Source organism: Oncorhynchus gorbuscha, linkage group LG11, assembly GCF_021184085.1.
Source record: "Oncorhynchus gorbuscha isolate QuinsamMale2020 ecotype Even-year linkage group LG11, OgorEven_v1.0, whole genome shotgun sequence".
NCBI lineage: Eukaryota > Metazoa > Chordata > Actinopteri > Salmoniformes > Salmonidae > Oncorhynchus > Oncorhynchus gorbuscha.
Genome location: NC_060183.1, coordinates 3,665,091 through 3,692,947, shown reverse-complemented (window position 1 = coordinate 3,692,947; position 27,857 = coordinate 3,665,091). Strand labels below are relative to the sequence as shown.

At 49.9% G+C, this 27,857-nt stretch overlaps 1 protein-coding gene across 2 annotated transcripts in view; it reads left to right on the top strand.

The window, feature by feature from the left end:
* LOC124048049 (protein jagged-1b-like) overlaps nt 1-27,857 on the top strand; it is a 107,334-nt gene that overhangs the window by 41,478 nt on the left and 37,999 nt on the right. The window contains exons 8-17 of one of the 2 annotated variants that reach the window (XM_046368430.1): nt 1,853-1,963; nt 3,595-3,708; nt 5,238-5,351; nt 8,226-8,272; nt 9,677-9,850; nt 11,077-11,227; nt 16,959-17,123; nt 20,689-20,802; nt 23,717-23,830; nt 24,711-24,824. In XM_046368430.1, the coding sequence (XP_046224386.1) occupies nt 1,853-1,963; nt 3,595-3,708; nt 5,238-5,351; nt 8,226-8,272; nt 9,677-9,850; nt 11,077-11,227; nt 16,959-17,123; nt 20,689-20,802; nt 23,717-23,830; nt 24,711-24,824 (1,218 nt within the window). Of the gene's footprint in view, nt 1-1,849; nt 1,964-3,594; nt 3,709-5,237; nt 5,352-8,225; nt 8,273-9,676; nt 9,851-11,076; nt 11,228-16,958; nt 17,124-20,688; nt 20,803-23,716; nt 23,831-24,710; nt 24,825-27,857 lie in introns of both variants that reach the window. The other variant, XM_046368429.1, reaches the window with a different exon arrangement.

Sequence of the window (27,857 nt, the reverse complement as noted above, 5' to 3'; positions counted from 1 at the left end):
ATTCATATAGGTATCTGATTCTAGAAATCTGTAGAGTAGAGAGAGAGAGTATCTGATTCTAGAAATCCGTAGAGTAGAGAGAGAGAGAGGTATCTGATTCTAGAAATCCGTAGAGTAGAGAGTAGAGAGAGGTATCTGATTCTAGAAATCCGTAGAAATCCGAGAGAGAGATTCTAGAAATCCGTAGAGTAGAGAGGAGAGTATCTGATTCTAGAAATCCGAGAGTATCTGATTCTAGAAATCCGAGAGAGAGAGAGGTATCTGATTCTAGAAATCTGTAGAGTAGAGAGATAGAAATCCGTAGAGAGAGAGAGAGGTATCTGATTCTAGAAATCCGTAGAGTAGAGAGAGGTATCTGATTCTAGAAATCCGTAGAGAGAGAGAGAGCGAGAGGTATCTGATTCTAGAAATATGTAGAGTAGAGAGATATCTGATTCTAGAAATCCGTAGAGTAGAGAGAGAGATCTGATTCTAGAAATCCGTAGAGTAGAGAGAGAGAGGTATCTGATTCTAGAAATATGTAGAGTAGAGAGAGAGTATCTGATTCTAGAAATCCGTAGAGTAGAGAGAGAGAGAGTATCTGATTCTAGAAATCTGTAGAGTAGAGAGAGAGAGAGGTATCTGATTCTAGAAATCCATAGTCCATTGCCTAATAGCAGAATGAAGAGGCCTTGTCATTCATATAGGTATCTGATTCTAGAAATCCGTAGAGTAGAGAGAGAGAGAGAGAGGTATCTGATTCTAGAAATCACATCTCTATTTTGACCTTTTCACATCTCTATTTTGACCTTTTCACCTACAGTGACAGGCCAATGTCAACTATGTGCTCTCCCTCCTACTGCCTTGTTCCTGCTCTGTGGGGGGATTCAGGGGGTGTACTGTAGGGGGGTATAGGATGGGGGGTGGGGGGATTCAGGGGGTGTACTGTAGGGGGGTATAGGGTGGGGGGATTCAGGGGGTGTACTGTAGTGGGGGTCAGGGTGGGGGGATTCAGGGGTGTACTGTAGGGGGGGAATAGGGTGGGGAGATTCAGGGGTGTACTGTAGGGGGGTATAGGGTGGGGGATTCAGGGGGTGTACTGTAGGGGGGTATAGGGTGGGGGTAATTCAGGGGGTGTGCTGTAGGGGGTATAGGGTGGGAAGATTCAGGGGGTAGGGGGTGGGGGGATTCAGGGGGGTATAGGGTGGAGGGATTCAAGGGGTGTACTGTAGGGGGGGTATAGGGTGGGGGGATTCAGGGGGTAATAGGGTAGGGGGGGTGGAGGGATTCAGGTGGTATAGGGTGGAGGTATTCAGGGGTGGAGGGATTCAGGGGTATAGGGTGGAGGGATTCAGGGGTGGAGGGATTCAGGGGGTATAGGGGGATTCAGGGGTGTAGGGTAGGGGGTGGAGGGATTCAGGTGGTATAGGGTGGAGGGATTCAGGGGTGTAGGGTAGGGGGTGGAGGGATTCAGGGGGTGTAGGGGGATTCAGGGGTGTAGGATAGGGGGATTCAGGGGATGTAGGATAGGGGATTCAGGGGTGTAGGATAGGGGGGGGGGATTCAGGGGTGTAGGATAGGGGGTGGGGGGATTCAGGGGGTGTAGGATAGGGGTGGGGGATTCAGGGGGTGGAGGGATTCAGGGGTGTAGGATAGGGGTGGGGGGGGTGGGGGATCAGGGGTGTAGGATAGGGGTGGGGGGATTCAGGGGTATAGGGTGATTCAGGGGTGTAGGATAGGGGTGGAGGGATTCAGGGGTGGAGGATTCAGGGGGTGGGGGTGGGGGATTCAGGGGTGGAGGGATTCAGGGGTGTAGGATAGGGGCCTGTGTGTAACAGAGTGTATTAAACCTGGTGTTTCTCCCCCACAGCAGAGCATGCATGTCTGTCTGATCCCTGCTCTAATGGAGGGAGCTGTGTTGAGACCAGTCTGGGTTATGAGTGTGTCTGTTCCCCGGGCTGGAGTGGACCCTCCTGTAGCCTCAGTAAGAACACACACACACACACACACACACACACACACACACACAACACACACACACACACACACACACACACACACCCCCACACACACACACACACACCCCCAACACACACACACACACCCAACACAACACACACCCCCCAACACACACACACACACCCCCAACACACACACACCCTCAACACACACACACACCCCCCCCAACACACACACACACCCCCACAACACACACACCACACAACACACACACACACACCCCAACACACACACCCACCCCAACACACACCCCCCCCAACACACACACAACACACACCCCCCCAACACACACACACCAACCCACACACCCCCACACACACCACCCCCAACACACACACACCCCCAACACACACACACCACCCCAACACACACACACCCCAACACACACACACCCCCAACACACACACACCCCCAACACACACACCCCCCACACACACACACACCACACACACACACCCCACACACACACACACACACACACACACACACACACACACACACACACACACACACACACACACACACACACACACACCCCACACACACACACCCCAACACACACACACACACCCCCAACACACACACACACCCCCCAACACACACACACACACACCCCAACACACACACACACACACAACACACACACACACACACACACACAACACACACACACACACCCCACACACACACACACACACCCAACACACCCACACACACACACACACACACACACCCAACACACACACCCCAACACACACACACACCCCAACACACCCCACACACACACACACACACACCCCAACACACACACACACACACCCCAACACACACACAACACACACACCCCCAACACACACACACACACACACACCCCCAACACACACACACAACACACACACCCCAACACCCCAACACACACACACACACACACCCCCAACACACACCCCCACACACACACACCCCCCAACACACACACACACCCCCAACACACACACACCAACACACACACACACCCCCAACACACACACCCCACACACCCCAACACACACACCCCAACACACACACACCCCAACACACACACACACAACACACACACCCCCCCAACACACACACACAACACACACACACACACCCAACACACACAACACACACACACACACACACACACCCAACACACACACACACCCCCAACACACACACACACACCCCAACACACACACACACACACCAACACACACACACACACACACCCCAACACACACACACACACCACCCCCAACACACACACACACACCCCAACACACACACACACACCCCAACACACACACACACACCCCAACACACACACACACACCCCAACACACACACACACACCCCAACACACACACACACACACCCCAACACACACACACACACACCCCCAACACACACACACACCCCCACACACACACACACACACCCAACACACACACACACCACACACACACACACCAACACACACCAACACACACACACACACACACCCCAACACACACACACACATCCCAACACACAGACTCACAACTCACAAATGAATGTGTCTCTCCTGTCCGCTAGATGTTGATGAGTGCTCTCCTAACCCCTGTAACCACGGTGGGACCTGTCAGGATCTGGTTCATGCTTATAAGTGTCTCTGTCCTCCTCAGTGGACCGGCAAGACCTGCCTCATCGGTAAGACACATCTCTCTTCTCGCTTTCTCACCAATCCAATATGCTTTTTGTCTAAGGTATTTTCTCTCAGCAGATAAGCTGTAGGGAATGATGGGATATGTCGAGGAGCAGTAGGCCTGATTTAGAAACTGTGAGACTGCAGTATTACCTCTGGACTTGACATCATTACCTCTAGACTAGACTATCACATTACCTCTACACTACATTACCTCCAGACTCGACTACATTACCTCTGGACTAGACATCATTACCTCTAGACTAGACTATCATTACCTCTAGACCAGACTACACTATCAGTACCTCTAGACTACACTATCATTACCTCTAGACTACACTATCATTACCCCTAGACCAGACTACACTATCATTACCTCTAGACCAGACTACACTATCATTACCTCTAGACCAGACTACACTATCATTACCTCTAGACTACACTATCATTACCTCTACACTACATTACCTCCAGACTCGATTACATTACCTCTAGACTAGACATCATTACCTCTAGACTAGACATTACCTCTGGACTAGACTATCATTACCTCTACACTACATTACCTCTGGACTAGACTATCATTACCTCTGGACTAGACTATCATTACCTCTGGACTAGACTATCATTACCTCTAGTCTACACTATCATTACCTCTAGTCTAGACTATCATTACCTCTAGTCTACACTATCATTACCTCTAGTCTACACTATCATTACCTCTAGTCTACACTATCATTACCTCTAGACTAGACATCATTACCTCTGGACTAGACTATCATTACCTCTAGTCTACACTATCATTACCTCTAGTCTACACTATCATTACCTCTAGTCTACACTATCATTACCTCTAGTCTACACTATCATTACCTCTAGTCTACACTATCATTACCTCTAGTCTACACTATCATTACCTCTAGACTACACTATCATTACCTCTAGACTAGACTATCATTACCTCTAGTCTACACTATCATTACCTCTAGTCTACACTATCATTACCTCTAGTCTACACTACATTACCTCTAGTCTACACTATCATTACCTCTAGTCTTTACTATCATTACCTCTAGTCTTTACACTATCATTACCTCTATCTTACACACTATCATTACCTCTAGTCTACACTACATTACCTCTAGTCTACACTACATTACCTCTAGACTACACTATCATTACCTCTAGACCAGACTACACTATCATTACCTCTAGACCAGACTACACTATCATTACCTCTAGACCAGACTATACTATCATTACCTCTAGACCAGACTACACTATCATTACCTCTAGACCAGACTACACTATCATTACCTCTAGACCTGACTACACTATCATAACCTCTAGACTAGACTATCATTACCTCTAGACCAGACTACACTATCATTACCTCGAGACCAGCCAATCCACTGCTTTTAAATGTGAAGTGAAAAGGATAGAGAATCGGGACATGGCCCGTCTGTCACCATAATGTCCACACCAGCCTTCACTCTAACCATGCTGTGTTATTCAACTCCTCCTCCTCCTCAAGACGCCAACGAATGCGACAGCAAGCCCTGTGTCAACGCCAACTCTTGCCGCAACCTGATTGGTGGATACTTCTGCGAGTGCGTTCCTGGTTGGACGGGACAGAAATGTGACATCAGTGAGTAGAACTAAGACTGTTCTGTTGCAACTGTTGAGTTATTTTTTTTTTCATTTTACCTTTAGTTAACCACTAGGCTACCCTGCCACCTGCCTTCTCTTGCACGCTCTCTCTCAATTTCAATTTAAAGGCATTATTAGCAAGGGAAACATATGTTTACATTGCCAAAGCAAGTAAGATCCAAAAGAATAAAGACATTTCAAATGTCAGTGTTGTAACGACGTGCAAAGAGTTCAAAAGGGAAAATAAACGTGTACAGTTGAAGTCGGAGGTTTACAAACACTAAGTTTGAGTCGTTAAAACTAGTTTACATACACTACGTTTGAGTCATTAAAACTCGTTTTTCAACCACTCCACAAATTTCTTGCCAAAACTATAGTTTGTTAACAAGTCGGTTAGGACATCTACTTTGTGCATGACACAAGTAATTTTTCCAACAATTGTTTACAGACAGATTATTTCACTTATAATTCACTGTATCACAATTCCAGTGGGTCAGAATTTAACATACACTAAGTTGACTGTGCCTTTAAACAGCTTGGAATATTCCAGAAATGATGTCATTGCATTAGAAGCTTCTGATAGGCTAATTGAAATCATTTGAGTCAATTGGAGGTGTACCTGTGGATGTATTTCAAGGACAACCTTCAAACTCAGTGCCTCTTTGCTTGACATCATGGGAAAATCAAAAGAAATCAGCCAAGACCTCAGAAAAAAAACTGTAGACCTCCACAAGTCTGGTTTATCCTTGGGAGCAATTTCCAAACTCCTGAAGGTTCCACATTCATCTGTACAAACAATAGTACGCAAGTATAAACACCATGGGACCACGCAGTCGTCATACCACTCAGGAAGGAGACGCGTTCTGTCTCCTAGAGATGAACGTACTTTGGTGTGAAAAGGACCTTGTGAAGATGCTGGAGGAAACAGGTACAAAAGTATCTATATCCACAGTAAAATGAGTCCTATATCGAAATAACCTGAAAGGCTCAGCAAGGAAGAAGAAGCCACTGCTCCAAAACCGCCATAAAAAGTAAAGGTATGAAAAATATTTTAAAATCGGCAAACCGGCGCCTAAAAAAAACAATTTCCGATTGTTATGAAAACTTTAATTCGGCCCGAATTAATCGGCCATTCTGATTTAATTGGTCGACCTCTATATTGGAGTGGTCATCGCAAAACCCTGACCTCAATCCTATAGACAATGTGCTGGTAGAACTGAAAAAGTGTGTGCGACCAAGGAGGCCTACAAAGGAACGGGCCAAAATTCACCCAACTTATCATGGGAAGCTTGTGGAAGGCTACCCGAAAAAAAAGTTTGACCCAAGTTAAACAATTTAAAGGCAATGCTACCAAATACTAATTGAGTGTATGTAAACTTCTGACCCACTGGGAATGTGATGAAAGAAATAAAAGCTGAAACAAATAATTCTCTCTACTATTAATTCTGACATTTCACATTCTTAAAATAAAGTGCTGATCCTAACTGACCTAAGACAGGAAATCTTTTACTAGGATTAAATGTCAGAAATTGTATGTAAACTTCCGACTTCAACATAAATATGGGTTGTATTTACAATGGTGTCTGTTCTTCACTGGTTGCCCTTTTGTTGTGGCAACAGGTCACACATCTTGCTGCGTTGATGTCACACTGTGGTATTTCACCCAACAGATACGATAGTTTTTTCAAAATTGTTTGTTTTCAAATTCTTTGTGGGTCTGTGTAATCTGAGGGAAATATGTCTGTCTATTATGTTGCTTGGTTTTCACCTCATTTTGTGGGCAGAGTGCACATATAGTCTGTCTTCTCTTGAGAGCCAGGTCTCTCTTTGTGTGTGTCTCTCTCACTCTCTCACTCTCACCATTTCTCTCACTCTCACCATTTCTCTCACTCTCACCATTTCACTCACTCACTCACTCACTCACTCACTCACTCACTCACTCACTCACTCACTCACTCACTCACTCTCTTTCACTCTCAGCACAGTCAATGTAATTTCACCCAGAGCGCTATTGGCCCTGATCCAAAGTAGTGTGCTATATAGAGAATAGGGCCCTGGTCTACAGTAGTGTACTATATAGGGAATAGTGCGCCATTTGCAATGCAGACAGAGATGGCAGTGTGTACTTGTGTTCAGTGATGAGGTTCCTTTATCATTACTAGAGTCCCATGTAGGCAAGGATAGTTGATTATCTCTGGGAAGCCAAGGATAGTTGATTATCTCTGGGAAACCAAGGATAGTTGATTATCTCTGGGAAACCAAGGATAGTTGATTATCTCTGGGAAGCCAAGGATAGTTGATTATCTCTGGGAAGCCAAGGATAGTGGATTGTCTCTGGGAAGCCAAGGATAGTTGATTATCTCTGGGAAGCCAAGGATAGTTGATTATCTCTGGGAAGCCAAGGATAGTTGATTATCTCTGGGAAGCCAAGGATAGTTGATTATCTCTGGGAAGCCAAGGATAGTTGATTATCTCTGGGAAGCCAAGGATAGTTGATTATCTCTGGGAAGCCAAGGATAGTTGATTATCCCTGGGAAGCCAAGGATAAAAACAATCTAGCTCTAGTCACACACACACACACACACACACACACACACACACACACACACACACACACACACACACACACACACACACACACACACACACACACACACACACACACCCAGTGCTACTTTCACTTGGCTCAGGGATAGTAAGAATTGCCTTACACCCTACTAAGTTCTGTACCAGCAGTTTATGAAGGAGTTTATCGAGGGTCGAGCAGAGAGGAAGTTATTAAGTAGTTAGTGGGTTATTATGTTAAAAACATCATATTATCCAGACAGTTACATTATGGTGTTTAAAAATATGTCATCCCCCCCACATCTAGATATCAATGACTGCAAGGACCAATGCCAGCACGGAGGAACCTGCAGGGTATGTTTCTGTTTGGGAACTACAAATACGTTAATCTGTCTTGTATCGGAGATATCAAACACTTGTTTTATGTGTTCAGCTTGTCCTTTTGTTTACGGTTTCTTTCCACACCACAAAGTCAATTTACAGCTTTAAAAAAAATGAAAAGATGGAAACAGTTGTGTAGCGTTCTGTTCTCTGGAAGGTCACACATCTGGGGAGCTTTTAACGTTGTTCTGGAATCCCTCAATGAAATGAAATATGTAGAGGAAGAGGAAGGGAGAGAGGAGAGATTCCTTGGACACATTAGGTTAAATGAAATATGTAGAGGAAGAGGAAGGGAGAGAGGAGAGATTCCTTGGACACATTAGGTTAAATGAAATATGTAGAGGAAGAGGAGGGGAGAGAGGAGAGATTCCTTGGACACATTAGGTTAAATGAAATATGTAGAGGAAGAGGAAGGGAGAGAGGAGAGATTCCTTGGACACATTAGGTTAAATGAAATATGTAGAGGAAGAGGAGGGGAGAGAGGAGAGATTCCTTGGACACATTAGGTTAAATGAAATATGTAGAGGAAGAGGAAGGGAGAGAGGAGAGATTCCTTGGACACATTAGGTTAAATGAAATATGTAGAGGAAGAGGAAGGGAGAGAGGAGAGATTCCTTGGACACATTAGGTTAAATGAAATATGTAGAGGAAGAGGAAGGGAGAGAGGAGAGATTCCTTGGACACATTAGGTTAAATGAAATATGTAGAGGAAGAGGAAGGGAGAGAGGAGAGATTCCTTGGACACATTAGGTTAAATGAAATATGTAGAGGAAGAGGAGGGGAGAGAGGAGAGATTCCTTGGACACATTAGGTTAAATGAAATATGTAGAGGAAGAGGAGGGGAGAGAGGAGAGATTCCTTGGACACATTAGGTTAAATGAAATATGTAGAGGAAGAGGAAGGGAGAGAGGAGAGATTCCTTGGACACATTAGGTTAAAGGACCCTCAACATTATTGTGTTAAATTACTGTTGGAGGAGCTGGTATTGCCCTGTCCTTCCGACAACACTCTTCTTCTCTTTTCCCTTCCCTGACTGACATCCTGTTTTAGCCGAACACTTCCTGTTCTCTAAGGGAGATTAAAGGGGTCTCTGGCCAGCTAGATTAAATAGGTCTCTGGCCAGCTAGATTAAATAGGTCTCTGGCCAGCTAGATTAAATAGGTCTCTGGCCAGCTAGATTAAATAGATCTCTGGCCAGCTAGATTAAATAGGTCTCTGGCCAGCTAGATTAAATAGGTCTCTGGCCAGCTAGATTAAATAGGTCTCTGGCCAGCTAGCTGGATGGCTGTCTGTGTTCCTGGACCTGGCTAGTATTTCTGGAGCATGTAGCTAGTCAAACTAGCTAGTGGTGTATCGTAAACACGTTGTGTATTCCAGGACTTGGTGAACGGGTTCCGCTGTGTGTGTCCTGCGGGTTACTCTGGAGACCACTGTGAGAGAGATGTGGATGAATGTGCCGGCGCTCCCTGTTTGAACGGCGGGCGATGCCAAGACCAGGTCAACGGATTCACCTGCCTCTGTCTGCCAGGATTCTCGGGACAACTCTGTCAGGTAAGTTTTGGTGCAGCTTTCAAAACCTTCCCGACTGTTTAACTTAATTTAGTTCCCATTCTATCCCTGGTAAGCAACACTGAAACCCTTCCCCTTAACCCCCACTACCCCATCCTGTCTACTAGACTACCCCACCCTGTCTACTAGACTACCCTGTCTACTAGACTACCCCACCCTGTCTACTAGACTACCCCACCCTGTCTACTAGACTACCCCACCCTGTCTACTAGACTACCCCACCCGGTCTACTAGACTACCCCACCCGGTCTACTAGACTACCCCACCCTGTCTACTAGACTACCCCACCCGGTCTACTAGACTACCCCACCCTGTCTACTAGACTACCCCACCCTGTCTACTAGACTACCCCACCCTGTCTACTAGACTACCCCACCCTGTCTACTAGACTACCCCACCCTGTCTACTAGACTACCCCACCCTGTCTACTAGACTACCCCACCCTGTCTACTAGACTACCCCACCCTGTCTACTAGACTACCCCACCCTGTCTACTAGACTACCCCACCCTGTCTACTAGACTACCCCCACCCTGTCTACTAGACTACCCCACCCTGTCTACTAGACTACCCCACCCTGACTAGACTACCCTGTCTACTAGACGACCCCACCCTGTCTACTAGACTACCCCACCCTGACTACTAGACTACCCCACCCTGTCTACTAGACTACCCCACCCTGTCTACTAGACTACCCCACCCTGTCTACTAGACTACCCCACCCTGACTACTAGACTACCCCACCCTGACTACTAGACTACCCCACCCTGACTACTAGATTACCCTGTCTACTAGACTACCCCACCCTCCAACCTGTCTATAGTTCACTGATCAACCTTCATTATAAGCCAGGGTGTCTTAGTGAAGCTTCTGTTTAAACCCAGACGCACTGACAAAGTCGTGTGTGTGTGTGTGTGTGTGTGTGTGTGTGTGTGTGTGTGTGTGTGTGTGTGTGGTATTTCCTGGTAAGTCTCTGTCGGGAGGATGCTGTGGGCTGGTCTGTGTTTAGTACTGAACCCCGTCTCTGTCTGTCTGCCTCTTTCCATGGTCTTGTCTCTCATAACTACACTTTTTTGAAGGTTTTTCTTGCAAAGTAAATATATATATTTATATAGTTCTTAGTGTTATACACTAACTGAAAGATGTTCTGGATAAGAGTGTCTGGTAAATGACCTAAATGTAAACATGTCTCTCTGTCTCTCTCTATAGTTGGACATAGACTACTGCCTCGTCAACCCATGTCAGAATGGAGCCGCATGTTACAACCTGGCTACAGGTCACTACTGCGCCTGTTCAGACGACTACGAAGGAAAAAACTGCTCTCACCTCAAAGACCACTGTCACACCAGCACGTGCAAAGGTACGCCCACCTTGTCCTCTGTAGTGCCCCTCTCTCCTTTCTCTCCCCCCTCTCTCCTTTCTCTCCCCCCCTCTCTCCTTTCTCTCCCCCTCTCTCGTTTCCTTCCCCCTCTCTCTCCTTTCCCTCCCCCTCTTTCCCTCCCCCCTCTCTCGTTTCCCTCCCCCTCTCTCGTTTCCCTCCCCCTCTCTCGTTTCCCTCCCCCTCTCTCGTTTCCCTCCCCCCTCTCTCGTTTCCCTCCCCTCTCTCTCGTTTCCCTCCCCCTCTTTCCCTCCCTCTCTCTCGTTTCCCTCCCCTCTCTCGTTTCCCTCCCTCTCTCTCGTTTCCCTCCCTCTCTCTCGTTTCCCTCCCTCTCTCTCGTTTCCCTCCCTCTCTCTCGTTTCCCTCCCTCTCTCTCGTTTCCCTCCCTCTCTCTCGTTTCCCTCCCTCTCTCTCGTTTCCCTCCCTCTCTCGTTTCCCCCCTCTCCTCGTTTCTCTCCCTCTCTCTCGTTTCCCTCCCTCTCTCTCGTTTCCCTCCCTCTCTCTCGTTTCCCTCCCTCTCTCTCGTTTCCCTCCCTCTCTCTCGTTTCCCTCCCTCTCTCTCGTTTCCCTCCCTCTCTCTCGTTTCCCTCCCCTCTCTCGTTTCCCTCCCTCTCTCTCGTTTCCCCCCCTCTCTCGTTTCCCTCCCTCTCTCTCGTTTCCCTCCCCTCTCTCGTTTCCCTCCCTCTCTCTCGTTTCCCTCCCTCTCTCTCGTTTCCCCCCCTCTCTCGTTTCCCTCCCCCTCTCTCGTTTCCCTCCCCTCTCTCTCGTTTCTCTCCCCTCTCTCGTTTCCCTCCCTCTCTCTCGTTTCCCTCCCTCTCTCTCGTTTCCCTCCCTCTCTCTCGTTTCTCTCCCTCCTCTCTCGTTTCCCTCCCTCTCTCTCGTTTCCCTCCCCTCTCTCGTTTCTCTCCCCCTCTCTCGTTTCTCTCCCCCTCTCTCGTTTCTCTCCCCCTCTCTCGTTTCTCTCCCCCTCTCTCGTTTCTCTCCCCCTCTCTCGTTTCTCTCCCCCTCTCTCGTTTCTCTCCCCTCTCTCGTTTCTCTCCCCCTCTCTCGTTTCTCTCCCCCTCTCTCGTTTCTCTCCCCCTCTCTCGTTTCTCTCCCCTCTCTCGTTTCTCTCCCCCTCTCTCGTTTCTCTCCCCCTCTCTCGTTTCTCTCCCCCCTCTCTCGTTTCTCTCCCCCTCTCTCGTTTCTCTCCCCCTCTCTCGTTTCTCTCCCCTCTCGTTTCTCTCCCCCTCTCTCGTTTCTCTCCCCTCTCTCGTTTCTCTCCCCCTCTCTCGTTTCTCTCCCCCTCTCTCGTTTCTCTCCCCCTCTCTCGTTTCTCTCCCCTCTCTCGTTTCTCTCCCCCTCTCTCGTTTCTCTCCCCTCTCTCGTTTCTCTCCCCCTCTCTCGTTTCTCTCCCCCTCTCTCGTTTCTCTCCCCTCTCTCGTTTCTCTCCCCCTCTCTCGTTTCTCTCCCCCCTCTCTCTCGTTTCTCCCCCCTCTCTCGTTTCTCTCCCCCTCTCTCGTTTCTCTCCCCCTCTCTCGTTTCTCTCCCCCTCTCTCGTTTCTCTCCCTCCTCTCTCTCGTTTCTCTCCCCCTCTCTCGTTTCTCTCCCCCCTCTCTCGTTTCTCCCCCCTCTCTCGTTTCTCTCCCCCCTCTCTCTCGTTTCCCTCCCCCCTCTCTCTCGTTTCCCTCCCCCCTCTCTCTCGTTTCTCTCCCCCCTCTCTCGTTTCTCTCCCCCTCTCTCGTTTCCCTCCCTCCCTCTCTCTCGTTTCCCTCCCTCCCTCTCTCGTTTCCCTCCCTCCCCCTCTCTCTCGTTTCCCTCCCCCCTCTCTCGTTTCCCTCCCCCCTCTCTCTCGTTTCCCTCCCTCCCTCTCTCTCGTTTCCTCCCCCCTCTCTCTCGTTTCTCTCCCCCTCTCTCGTTTCTCTCCCCCTCTCTCGTTTCTCCCCCCCCTCTCTCGTTTCCCCTCCCTCCCTCTCTCGTTTCCCTCCCTCCCTCTCTCTCGTTTCCCTCCCTCCCTCTCTCTCGTTTCCCTCCCTCCCTCTCTCTCGTTTCCCTCCCTCCCTCTCTCTCGTTTCCCTCCCTCCCTCTCTCTCGTTTCCCTCCCTCCCTCTCTCTCGTTTCCCTCCCTCTCTCTCGTTTCCCTCTCTCTCGTTTCCCTCTCTCCCCTCTCTCGTTTCCCTCCCTCCCTCTCTCTCTCCCTTCCCTCTCTCTCGTTTCCCTCCTCCTCCCTCTCTCGTTTCCCTCCCTTTCCTCTCTCTCGTTTCCCTCCCTCCCTCCCTCTCTCGTTTCCCTCTCTCTTTCCCTCCCTCTCTCGTTTCCCTCTCTCTCTCTCGTTTCCCTCTCTCGTTTCCCTCCCTCCCTCCCTCTCTCGTTTCCCTCCCTCCCTCTCTCTCTTTCCCTCCCTTCCCTCTCTCGTTTCCCTCTCTCGTTTCCCTCCCTCCCCCTCTCTCGTTTCCCTCCCCCTCTCTCTCGTTTCTCTCGTTTCCTCTCTCTCGTTTCCCTCCCTCCCCTCTCTCGTTTCCCTCCCTTTCCTCTCTCTCGTTTCCCTCCCTCCCTCCCTCTCTCGTTTCCCTCCCTCCCTCCTCTCTCGTTTCCCTCCTCCCTTCTCTCTCGTTTCCCTCTCTCTCCTCTCTCTCTCGTTTCCCTCTCTCTCTCGTTTCCCTCCCTCCCTCCCTCTCTCGTTTCCCTCTCTCCCCCTCCCTCTCTCGTTTCCCTCCCTCCCTCTCTCTCGTTTCCCTCCCTCCCTCTCTCTCGTTTCCCTCCCTCCCCTCTCTCGTTTCCCTCCCTCCCTCTCTCTCTCGTTTCCCTCCCTCCCTCTCTCTCGTTTCCCTCCCTCCCTCTCTCTCGTTTCCCTCCCTCCCTCTCTCCTTTCCTCCCTCCTCTCTCTCGTTTCCCTCCCTCCCTCTCTCTCGTTTCCCTCCCTCCCTTCCCTCTCTCGTTTCCCTCCCTCCCTCTCTCTCGTTTCCCTCCCTCCCTCTCTCTCGTTTTCCCTCCCTCCCTCTCTCTCGTTTCCCTCCCTCCCTCTCTCTCTCGTTTCCCTCCCTCCCTCTCTCTCTCCCTTCCCTCTCTCGTTTCCCTCCCTCCCCCTCTCTCGTTTCCCTCTCCTCGTTTCCCTCTCTCGTTTCCCTCCCCTCCCTCCCTCTCTCGTTTCCCTCCTCCCCTCTCTCTCGTTTCCCTCCCTCCCTCTCTCTCTCTCGTTTCCCTCCTCTCTCTCCCTCCCTCCCTCCCTCTCTCTCGTTTCCCTCCCTCTCCTTCCCTCTCTCTCGTTTCCCTCCCTCCCTCTCTCTCGTTTCCCTCTCTCCCTCTCTCTCTCGTTTCCCTCTCTCTCTCTTTCCCTCTCTCTCGTTTCCCTCCCTCCCCTCTCTCTCGTTTCCCTCCCTCCCTCCCCTCTCTCTCTCGTTTCCCTCCCTCCCTCTCTCTCGTTTCCCTCCCTCCCTCTCTCTCGTTTCCCTCTCTCGTTTCCCTCTCTCGTTTCCCTCCCTCCCTCTCTCTCGTTTCCCTCCCTCCCTCTCTCTCGTTTCCCTCCCTCCCTCTCTCTCTTTCCCTCCCTCCCTCTCTCTCGTTTCCCTCCTCCCTCCTCTCTTTTCCCTCTCCCTTCCCTCCCTCGTTTCCCTCTCTCCCTTCCCTCTCTCGTTTCCCTCTCTCTCTCTTTCCCTCTCTCCCTCCCTCTCTCTCGTTTCCCTCCCTCCCTCCTCTCTCGTTTCCCTCCCTCTCTTCCCTCCTCCCCCTCTCTCTCTCGTTTCCTCCCTCCCTCTCTCTCTCGTTTCCCTCCTCTCCCTCTCTCTCGTTTCCCTCCCTCCCCCTCTCTCGTTTCCCTCCCTCCCTCTCTCTCGTTTCCCTCCCTCCCTCTCTCTTTTCCCTCTCTCGTTTCCCCCTCTCTCTCGTTTCCCTCCCTCCCTTCTCTCTCTCGTTTCCCTCCTCTCCCTCTCTCGTTTCCCTCCCTCTCTCTCTCTCTCGTTTCCCTCCTCTCCCTCTCTCTCTCGTTTCCCTCCCTCCCTCTCTCTCGTTTCCCTCCCCTCTCTCTTTCTCTCCCCCCCTCTCTCTCGTTTCCCTCCCCCTCTCTCTTTCTCCCCCTATTTTCTCTCCCCCCTCGCTCGTTTCCCTCCCTCCCTCTCGTTTCTCGTTCTCCCCCTCTCTCTCGCTCGTTCCCCCTATCCCTCGTTCCCCCACCCCTCTCTCTCTTGGTGTTAGTATAGTGTTTGGGGTTTAGATTCAGCTCTCTGTGTTAACTAGGCCAGACAGGAGTGCAGAGTGAGAGAGATTAGCGTAACAGCTTCCTGTTGCTGCTGTTCCTCCATGTTTACACTTCCTGAGAAGAATTGATCGCTCAGTCAGCGACGTGTGTCTGTGTTTTTTAACCGGAATGTAAACCTGGGTCTGTGTTCATAAAGCGTCTCTGTGTAAGAGGACATTGGTACCAGAACTACCCTGAGTTGTCATGGTGACTAAGAGGGCATTGGTACCAGAACTACCCTGAGTTGTCATGGTGACTAAGAGGACACTGGTACCAGAACTACCCTGAGTTGTCATGGTGACTAAGAGGACACTGGTACCAGAACTACCCTGAGTTGTCATGGTGACTAAGAGGATACTGGTACCAGAACTACCCTGAGTTGTCATGGTGACTAAGAGGATACTGGTACCAGAACTACCCTGAGTTGTCATGGTGACTAAGAGGACACTGGTACCAGAACTACCCTGAGTTGTCATGGTGACTAAGAGGGCATTGGTACCAGAACTACCCTGAGTTGTCATGGTGACTAAGAGGACACTGGTACCAGAACTACCCTGAGTTGTCATGGTGACTAAGAGGACATTGGTACCAGAACTACCCTGAGTTGTCATGGTGACTAAGAGGACACTGGTACCAGAACTACCCTGAGTTGTCATGGTGACTAAGAGGACATTGGTACCAGAACTACCCTGAGTTGTCATGGTGAGTAAGAGGACACTGGTACCAGAACTACCCTGAGTTGTCATGGTGACTAAGAGGACACTGGTACCAGAACTACCCTGAGTTGTCATGGTGACTAAGAGGATACTGGTACCAGAACTACCCTGAGTTGTCATGGTGACTAAGAGGACACTGGTACCAGAACTACCCTGAGTTGTCATGGTGACTAAGAGGACACTGGTACCAGAACTACCCTGAGTTGTCATGGTGACTAAGAGGACATTGGTACCAGAACTACCCTGAGTTGTCATGGTGACTAAGAGGACACTGGTACCAGAACTACCCTGAGTTGTCATGGTGACTAAGAGGATACTGGTACCAGAACTACCCTGAGTTGTCATGGTGACTAAGAGGACACTGGTACCAGAACTACCCTGAGTTGTCATGGTGACTAAGAGGACACTGGTACCAGAACTACCCTGAGTTGTCATGGTGACTAAGAGGACATTGGTACCAGAACAACCCTGAGTTGTCATGGTGACTAAGAGGGCATTGGTACCAGAACTACCCTGAGTTGTCATGGTGACTAAGAGGACACTGGTACCAGAACTACCCTGAGTTGTCATGGTGACTAAGAGGACATTGGTACCAGAACTACCCTGAGTTGTCATGGTGACTAAGAGGACATTGGTACCAGAACTACCCTGAGTTGCTTTCTGTTTGAGGCCTGGGTTCAGGTCTATATGTTCTGTAGTGGGTGTCAGTGCCATGCATCTAGTGTGCGGTGATTGCAATCTTAATACATAGAAGAACGTTGTATAAATCCCCTCCCCCCAACAGTGATTGACAGCTGCACGGTTGCCGTGGGATCCAACAGTACCCCTGGAGGGGAGCGGTACATCTCCTCCAACGTGTGTGGTCCTCACGGACGCTGTCGGAGCCAGGCTGGAGGACAGTTCAGCTGTGACTGTCAGGAGGGCTTCAGAGGCACATACTGTCACGAGAGTAAGACATGCTGACTTACACATGAAATATAGCAGACATAGGGGCTTATTGACATGACATATAGCAGACATACTGACTTATAGACATGACATATAGCAGACATACTGACGTATAGACATGACATATAGTAGACATAGGGACTCATAGACATGACATATAGCAAACATACTGACTCATAGACATGACATATAGTATAGACATGACATATAGTAGACATAGGGACTCATAGACATGACATATAGCAGACATACTGACGTATATACATGACATATAGCAGACATACTGACTCATAGACATGACATATAGCAGACATACTGACATATAGACATGACATGGATAATAGCGTCTGCTAAATGACTTAAATGTAAATGTAATATAGACATGACATATAGCAGACATAGTGAATTAGAGATGACATATAGCAGACATAGTGACGTATAGACATGACATATAGCAGACATAGTGAATTAGAGATGACATATAGTAGACATAGTGACGTATAGACATGACATATAGCAGACATACAGACGTATAGACATGTATAGCAGACATACTGATTCATCAACATGAGATATAGCAGACATGCTGACTTATAGACATGACATATAGCAGACATACTGACTTAGACATGACATATAGCAGACATACTGACATATAGACATGACATATAGCAGACATACTGACTTATAGACATGACATATAGCAGACATAATGACTTATAGACATGACATATAGCAGACATACTGACTTATAGACATGACATATAGTATAGACATGACATATAGCAGACATAGTGAATTAGACATGACATATAACTGACATAGACATGACATATAGCAGACATACTGACTTATAGACATGACATATAGCAGACATACTGACTCATAGACATGACATATAGCAGACATACTGACTTATAGACATGACATATAGTATAGACATGACACATAGCAGACATAGTGACTTAGACATGACATATAGCAGACATACTGACTTATAGACATGACATATAGTATAGACTTGACATATAGCAGACATAGTGACTTAGACATGAAGTATAGACATGACATATAGCAGACATAGTGAATTAGAGATGACATATAGCAGACATACTGACTTATAGACATGACATATAGTATAGACATGACATATAGCAGACATAGTGAATTAGACATGACATATAACTGACATAGACATGACATATAGCAGACATACTGACTTATAGACATGACATATAGTATAGACAAGACACATAGCAGACATAGTGACTTAGACATGACATATAGCAGACATACTGACTTATAGACATGACATATAGTATAGACATGACATATAGCAGACATAGTGACTTAGACATGACATATAGCAGACATACTGACATATAGACATGACATATAGTATAGACATGACATATAGCAGACATAGTGACTTAGACATGCCATATAGCAGACATACTGACTTATAGACATGACATATAGCAGACATACTGACATATAGACATGACATATAGCAGACATACTGACTTAGACATGACATATAGCAGACAATACTGACTTATAGACATGACATATAGCAGACATACTGACATATAGACATGACATATAGTATAGACATGACATATAGCAGACATAGTGACTTAGACATGACATATAGCAGACACACTGACTTATAGACATGACATATAGCAGACATACTGACATATAGACATGACATATAGCAGACATACTGACATAGACATGACATATAGCAGACATACTGACTTAGACATGACATATAGCAGACAATACTGACTTAGACATGACATATAGCAGACAATACTGACTTATAGACATGACATATAGCAGACATACTGACTTATAGACATGACATATAGTATAGACATGACATATAGCAGACATGGTGACTTAGAGATGACATATAGCAGACATACTGACGTATAGACATGACATATAGCAGACATACTGACATATAGACATGACATATAGTATAGACATGACATATAGCAGACATAGTGACTTAGACATGAAGTATAGACATGACATATAGCTGACATACTGACTTATAGACATGACATATAGTATAGACATGACATATGGCAGACACACTGACATATAGACATGACATATAGCAGACATACTGACATAGCAGACATACTGACGTATAGACATGACATATAGCAGACATACTGACATACAGACATGACATATAGTATAGACATGACATATAGCAGACATACTGACATATAGACATGACATATAGCATACATACAGACGTATAGACATGACATATAGCAGACATAGTGACTTAGACATGACATATAGCAGACATACTAACATATAGACATGACATATAGCAGACATACTGACATATAGACATGACATATAGTATAGACATGACATATAGCAGACATAGTGACTTATAGACATGACATATAGCAGACATACTGACTTATAGACATGACATATAGTATAGTCGCTCTGGATAAGAGCGTCTGCTAAATGACTTAAATGTAAATGTAATGTATAGACATGACATATAGCAGACATAGTGACTTAGACATGAAGTATAGACATGACATATAGCAGACATACTGACTTATAGACATGACATATAGTATAAACATGACATATAGTAGACATACTGACATATAGACATGACATATAGCAGACATAGTGACTTAGACATGAAGTATAGACATGACATATAGCAGACATAGTGACTTAGACATGAAGTATAGACATGACATATAGCAGACATAGGGACTTAGACATGACATATCTCGCTAAAGCAAAGAGACCCTGATCCCAAACCACCCATGCTGTCCTTCAAAGCACCACTGGCAGGCAGCTATCAACAGTACCCAGTGTCCCTCTAAACTGTCCGCAAACACTGCGGCCTTGGCGCGGGACTCACACAAGATTTCACACACCAACCACATTCCACACGTCAAACTAAAGCCAACACTCAGAGAATGATCTTACTGGAGTTCACTTTTTTCACTGTTTTGTACAGGTACATTATCCATTTAAACCTACCTTACTGTAGTTTCTAATGATTTCTCTCCTCCCCCCTCTCCTCCCCCCCTCTCTCTCTCTCTCCCCCTCCCCTCCTCTCTCTCTCTCTCCCCCCACCCCTCCCTCTCTCTTTCTCTCTCTTTCTCTCTCTCTCTCTCTCTCTCTCTCTCTCTCTCTCTCTCTCTCTCTCTCTCTCTCTCCCTCCCCTCCCTCCCCCCACCTCTCCTCTCCCCCCCCACCTCTCCTCTCTCTCCCCCCCACCTCTCTCTCTCTCTCCCCCCCCCCTCCTCTCTCTCTCTCCCCCCACCTCTCTCTCTCTCTCTCTCTCTCTCCCCCCACCTCTCTCTCTCTCCCCCACCTCTCCTCTCTCTCTCCCCCACCTCTCTCTCTCTCTCTCCCCCCCACCTCTCCTCTCTCTCCCCCCACCTCTCCTCTCTCTCCCCCCCCACCTCTCCTCTCTCTCCCCCCCCCCCCACCTCTCTCTCTCTCTCTCTCTCTCTCTCTCTCTCTCTCCTCCCCCCCACCTCTCCTCTCTCTCCCCTCCATCTCAGATATTAATGATTGTGAGAGCAACCCGTGTGGTAACGGAGGAACCTGTATAGATAAAGTCAGTGTGTACCAGTGTATCTGTGGAGACGGCTGGGAGGGGGATCACTGCGAGACCAGTAAGTATTTATTCTTTAAAAATAAAAAGTGTTTTTCAACTTCTATTGAGAGATCGAAATGTTGATGAGAACTACGAGGGGCGGGCAGGTGCCTCCAGGGCAGGCAGTGCCCCCTCTAGACCGGCCCCCTCTAGACCGCCACCTCTATACCGGACCCCGGCCCCCTCTAGACCGCCACCTCTAGACCGCCACCTCTAGACTGCCACCTCTAGACCGCCACCCTCTAGACCGCCACCCTCTAGACCGGCCCCCTCTAGACCGGCCCCCTCTAGACCCGCCCCCTCTAGACCGGCCCCCTCTAGACCGGCCCCCTCTAGACCGGCCCCCTCTAGACCGGCCCCCTCTAGACCGGCCCCCTCTAGACCCTTCCCACCCCCCTCTAGACCGGCCCCTGGTCCCCTCTAGACCGGCCCCTGGTCCCCTCTAGACCGGTCCCTGGCCCCCTCTAGACCGGCCCCCTCTAGACCGGCCCCCTCTAGACCGGCCCCCTCTAGACCGGCCCCCTCTAGACCGGCCCCTCTAGACCGGCCCCTCTAGACCGGCCCCTCTAGACCGGCCCCCTCTAGACCGGCCCCCTCTAGACCGGCCCCCTCTAGACCGGCCCCCCTCTAGACCGGCCCCCTCTAGACCCCCCCCTCTAGACCGGCCCCCTCTAGACCGGCCCCTGGCCCCCTCTAGACCGGCCCCTGGCCCCCTCTAGACCGGCCCCTGGCCCCCTCTAGACCGGCCACTGGCCCCCTCTAGACCGGCCCCTGGCCCCCTCTAGACCGACCCCTGGCCCCCTCTAGACCGGCCCCCTCTAGACCGGCCCCCTCTAGACCGGCCCCCTCTAGACCGCCACCTCTATACCGGACCCCGGCCCCCTCTAGACCGCCACCTCTAGACTGCCACCTCTAGACCGCCACCCTCTAGACCGCCACCCTCTAGACCGCCACCCTCTAGACCGCCACCCTCTAGACCGGCCCCCTAGACCCGCCCCTCTAGACCGGCCCCCTCTAGACCGGCCCCTCCTCTAGACCGGCCCTCTAGACCGGCCCCCTCTAGACCGGCCCCCTCTAGACCGGCCCCTCTAGACCGGCCCCCTCTAGACCGGCCCCCTCTAGACCCTTCCCCGGCCCCCTCTAGACCGGCCCCTGGTCCCCTCTAGACCGGCCCCTGGTCCCCTCTAGACCGGTCCCTGGCCCCCTCTAGACCGGCCCCTCTAGACCGGCCCCCTCTAGACCGGCCCCCTCTAGACCGGCCCCCTCTAGACCGGCCCCCTCTAGACCGGCCCCTCTAGACCGGCCCCCTCTAGACCGCCCCTCTAGACCGGCCCCTCTAGACCGGCCCCTCTAGACCGGCCCCTCTAGACCGGCCCCCTCTAGACCGGCCCCCTCTAGACCGGCCCCTGGCCCCCTCTAGACCGGCCCCTGGCCCCCTCTAGACCGGCCCCTGGCCCTGGCCCCCTCTAGACCGGCCACTGGCCCCCTCTAGACCGGCCCCTGGCCCCCTCTAGACCGGCCCCTGGCCCCCTCTAGACCGACCCTGGCCCCCTCTAGACCGGCCCCCTCTAGACCGGCCCCTCTAGACCGGCCCCCTCTAGACCGGCCCCCTCTAGACCGCCCCTCTAGACCGCCCCCTCTAGACCGGCCCCTCTAGACCCCCTCTAGACCGGCCCTTCTAGACCGTCTCCCCCTCTTGACCGGCCCTCTTGACCGGCCCCCTCTTGACCGGCCCCCCTCTAGACCGGCCCCCTCTAGACCGGCCCCCTCTAGACCGGCCCCCTCTAGACCGGCCCCTCTCTAGACCGGCCCTCGGCCCCCTCTAGACCGGCCCCTCTAGACCGGCCCCTCTAGACCGGCCCCCTCTAGACCGGCCCTCGGCCCCCTCTAGACCGGCCCCCTAGACCGGCCCCCTAGACCGGCCCCCGGCCCCCTCTAGACCGGCCCCCTCTAGACCGGCCCCTCTAGACCGGCCCCCTCTAGACCGGCCCCCTCTAGACCGGCCCCCGGCCCCTCTAGACCGGCCCCCGGCCCCCTAGACCGGCCCCCGGCCCCCTCTAGACCGGCCCCCTCTAGACCGGCCCCCTCTAGACCGCCCCCCTCTAGACCGCCCCCTCTAGACCGCCCCCCTCTAGACCGGCCCCCGGCAGCACTACTAGTCTTTATTTGGATCCTCATTAGCTGATACCTTAGCGACCGCCACTAAGCTAAGGTGGCGGCGGTAATATAGTAGAGATAAACCGTTATATGTATATATTAGCGACCGCCAGTTTTCCTGGGGTCCACATTCTTACCCATCATCGTTGACACGTACAGATGCATGATATATGTTTCACTAAGTAGGTCGCTACGTGTAATTATGACCAGCAATTTAACCTGAAACAAGTTTCTCTCTCCTCTCTCTCCTCCTCCTCTCCTCCTCCTCCTTTCCCCCTCTCCTCTCTCTCCCCCCTCTCCTCCTCTCTATCCTCTCTCTCCCCCCTCTCCTCCTCTATTTCTATCCTCTCTCCTCCTCTCTATCCTCTCTCTCCTCCTCCTCTCCCCCTCTCCTCCTCCTCCTTTCCCCCTCTCCTCTCTCTCCCCCTCTCCTCCCCTCTCTATCCTCTCTCCTCCTCCTCTCCCCTCTCCTCCTCTATTTCTATCCTCTCTCCTCCTCTATTTCTATCCTCTCTCCTCCTCTATTTCTATCCTCTCTCCTCCTCTCCCCCTCTCCTCCTCCTCCTCTCCCCCTCCCTCTCCTCCTTTCCCCCTCTCCTCTCTCCTCCTCTCTCCCTCCTCCTCTGTCCTCTCTCCTCCTCCTCTCTCCTCCTCTCTCTCCTCTATTTCTATCCTCCTCTCCTCTCTCCTCTGTCCTCCTTTCCCCCTCTCCTCTCTCCTCCTTTCCCCCTCTCCTCTCTCTCCTCCTCCTCTTCCTCCCCCCTCCTCTCCTCCAGATATAGATGACTGCAGCACTAGTCCATGTCATAATGGAGGAACATGTCGAGACCTGGTGACTGATTTCTTCTGTGAGTGTATGAACGGCTGGAAGGGGAAGACCTGCCACTCCCGTAAGAACACATCTCTGTCCCTCAGTCTCTCTCTCTCTCTCCCTCAGTCTCTCTCTCTCCCTCCCTCAGTCTCTCTCTCTCTCTCCCTCAGTCTCTCTCTCTCTCTCCCTCCCTCAGTCTCTCTCTCTCTCTCCCTCAGTCTCTCTCTCTCTCTCTCCCTCCCTCAGTCTCTCTCCCCTCAGTCTCTCCTCTCTCTCTCCCTCTCTCTCTCTCTGTCTCTCTCCCTCCCTCTCTCAGTCTCTCTCTCTCTCTCTCTCAGTCTCTCTCTCTCTCTCTCTCTCTCTCTCTCTCTCTCTCTCTCTCTCCTCTCTCTCTCTCTCTCTCTCTGTCTCTCTCTCTCTCTCTCTCTCTCTCTCTCTCTCTCTCTCTCTCCCTCAGTCTCTCTCTCTCTCTCTCTCTCTCTCTCTCTCCCTCCCTCAGTCTCTCTCTCTCTCTCTCTCTCTCCTCTCCCTCCCTCAGTCTCTCTCTCTCCCCTCTCAGTCTCTCTCTCTCTCTCCTCAGTCTCTCTCTCTCTCTCCCTCAGTCTCTCTCTCTCTCTCCCTCAGTCTCTCTCTCTCTCTCTCTCCCTCAGTCTCTCTCTCTCTGCTCTCTCTCTCTCAGTCTCTCTCTCTCTCTCTCTCCCTCAGTCTCTCTCTCTCTCTCTCTCTCAGTCTCTCTCTCTCTCTCTCTCTCTCTCTCTCTCTCTCTCTCTCTCTCTCTCTCTCTCTCTCTCTCTCTCTCTCTCTCTCTCTCTCTCTCTCTCTCTCTCTCTCTCTCTCTCCCTCTCTCACTCCCTCCCTCCATCTCATTTTCTATTTACGTGCTTAGGTGTGAATGTTATCACACAGGTAGGTGTGTGTGTGCATTATGAAAACACTGACTCTTTAACTCTGTCTCCCAGGTGAGAGCCAGTGTGATGAGGCTACCTGTAACAACGGAGGGACATGCCATGACGAGGGAGACACCTTCCAGTGCAAGTGTTCCCCTGGATGGGAGGGGGCTACCTGTAATATAGGTGAGTTAGTCTGGGTGGGAGGGGGCTACCTGTAATATAGGTTAGTCTGGGTGGGAGGAAGGGGCTACCTGTAATATAGGTGAGTTAGTCTGGGTGGGAGGGAGGGGCTACCTGTAATATAGGTGAGTTAGTCTGGGTGGGAGGGAGGGACTACCTGTAATATAGGTGAGTTAGTCTGGGTGGGAGGGAGGGGGCTACCTGTAATATAGGTGAGTTAGTCTGGGTGGGAGGGAGGGGGCTACCTGTAATATAGGTGAGTTAGTCTGGGTGGGAGGGAGGGGGCTACCTGTAATATAGGTGAGTTAGTCTGGGTGGGAGGGAGGGGGCTACCTGTAATATAGGTGAGTTAGTCTGGGTGGGAGGGAGGGGGCTACCTGTAATATAGGTGAGTTAGTCTGGGTGGGAGGGAGGGGGCTACCTGTAATATAGGTGAGTTAGTCTGGTCATCCCTACTGGCTCTGATCTGGAGGACTCACTAAACAGAGAACATTCCTGGTCATCTCTACTGTCTCTGATCTGGTGGACTCACTAAACAGAGAACATTCCTGGTCATCTCTACTGCCTCTGATCTGGAGGACTCACTAAACAGAGAACATCCCTGATCATCCCTACTGCCTCTGATCTGGAGGACTCACTAGGTTATAGAGACTGATGCTTGATACATATGGTTCCCGGGGGGTTATAGAGACTGCTGCTTGATCCATATGGTTCCCAGGGGGTTAAAGAGACTGATGCTTGATACATATGGTTCCCAGGGGGTTATAGAGACTGATGCTTGATCCATATGGTTCCCAGGGGGTTATAGAGACTGATGCTTGATCCATATGGTTCCCAGGGGGTTATAGAGACTGATGCTTGATTGATGCTTGAACCATATGGTTCCCAGGGGGTTATTGAGACTGATGCTTGATACATATGGTTCCCGGGGGGTTATAGAGACTGATGCTTGATCCATATGGTTCCCAGGGGGTTAAAGAGACTGATGCTTGATACATATGGTTCCCAGGGGGTTATAGAGACTGATGCTTGATACATATGGTTCCCAGGGGGTTATAGAGACTGATGTTTGATCCATATGGTTCTCAGGGGGTTATAGAGACTGATGCTTGATTGATGCTTGATCCATATGGTTCCCAGGGGGTTATAGAGACTGATGCTTGATTGATGCTTGATTATTATGGTTCCCAGGGGGTTATAGAGATTGATGCTTGATCCTTATGGTTCCCAGGGGGTTATAGAGACTGATGCTTGATCCATATGGTTCCCAGGGGGTTATTGAGACTGATGCTTGATCCATATGGTTCCCAGGGAGGTTATAGAGACTGATGCTTGATCCATATGGTTCCCAGGGGGTTATAGAGACTGATGCTTGATCCATATGGTTCCCAGGGGGGTATAGAGACTGATGCTTGATCCATATGGTTCCCGGGGGGTTATAGAGACTGATGCTTGATCCATATGGTTCCGGGGGGTTTATAGAGACTGATACTTGATCCATATGGTTCCCAGGGGGTTATAGAGACTGATGCTTGATCCATATGGTTCCCAGGGGTTATAGAGACTGATGCTTGATACATATGGTTCCCAGGGGGTTATAGAGACTGATGTTTGATCCATATGGTTCCCAGGGGGTTATAGAGACTGATACTTGATTGATGCTTGATACATATGGTTCCCGGGGGGTTATAGAGACTGACGCTTGATTGATGCTTGATCCATATGGTTCCCAGGGGGTTATAGAGACTGATGCTTGATCCATATGGTTCCCAGGGGGTTATAGAGACTGATGCTTGATTGATGCTTGAACCATATGGTTCCCAGGGGGTTATTGAGACTGATGCTTGATCATATGGTTCCCAGGGGGTTATAGAGACTGATGCTTGATTGATGCTTGATACATATGGTTCCCGGGGGGTTATAGAGACTGAAGATTGATCCATATGGTTCCCAGGGGGTTAAAGAGACTGATGCTTGATACATATGGTTCCCAGGGGGTCATAGAGACTGATGCTTGATACATATTGTTCCCAGGGGGTTATAGAGACTGATGCTTGATTGATGCTTGATTATTATGGTTCCCAGGGGGTTATAGAGATTGATGCTTGATCCATATGGTTCCCAGTGGGTAATAGAGACTGATGCTTGATACATATGGTTCCCAGGGGGTTATTGAGACTGATACTTGATACATATGGTTCCCAGGAGGTTATAGAGACTGATGCTTGATCCATATGGTTCCCAGGGGGTTCTAGAGACTGATGCTTGATACATATTGTTCCCAGGGGGTTATAGAGACTGATGCTTGATTGATGCTTGATTATTATGGTTCTCAGGGGGTTATAGAGATTGATGCTTGATCCATATGGTTCCCAGGGGGTTATAGAGACTGATGCTTGATACATATTGTTCCCAGGGGGTTATAGAGACTGATGCTTGATTGATGCTTGATTATTATGGTTCCCAGGGGGTTATTGAGACTGATGCTTGATACATATGGTTCCCGGGGGGTTATAGAGACTGATGCTTGATCCATATGGTTCCCAGGGGGTTAAAGAGACTGATGCTTGATACATATGGTTCCCAGGGGGTTATAGAGACTGATGCTTGATACATATGGTTCCCAGGGGGTTATAGAGACTGATGTTTGATCCATATGGTTCTCAGGGGGTTATAGAGACTGATGCTTGATTGATGCTTGATCCATATGGTTCCCAGGGGGTTATAGAGACTGATGCTTGATTGATGCTTGATTATTATGGTTCCCAGGGGGTTATAGAGATTGATGCTTGATCCATATGGTTCCCAGGGGGTTATTGAGACTGATGCTTGATCCATATGGTTCCCGGGAGGTTATAGAGACTGATGCTTGATCCATATGGTTCCCAGGGGGTTATAGAGACTGATGCTTGATCCATATGGTTCCCAGGGGGGTATAGAGACTGATGCTTGATCCATATGGTTCCCAGGGGTTATAGAGACTGATGCTTGATACATATGGTTCCCAGGGGTTATAGAGACTGATGTTTGATCCAT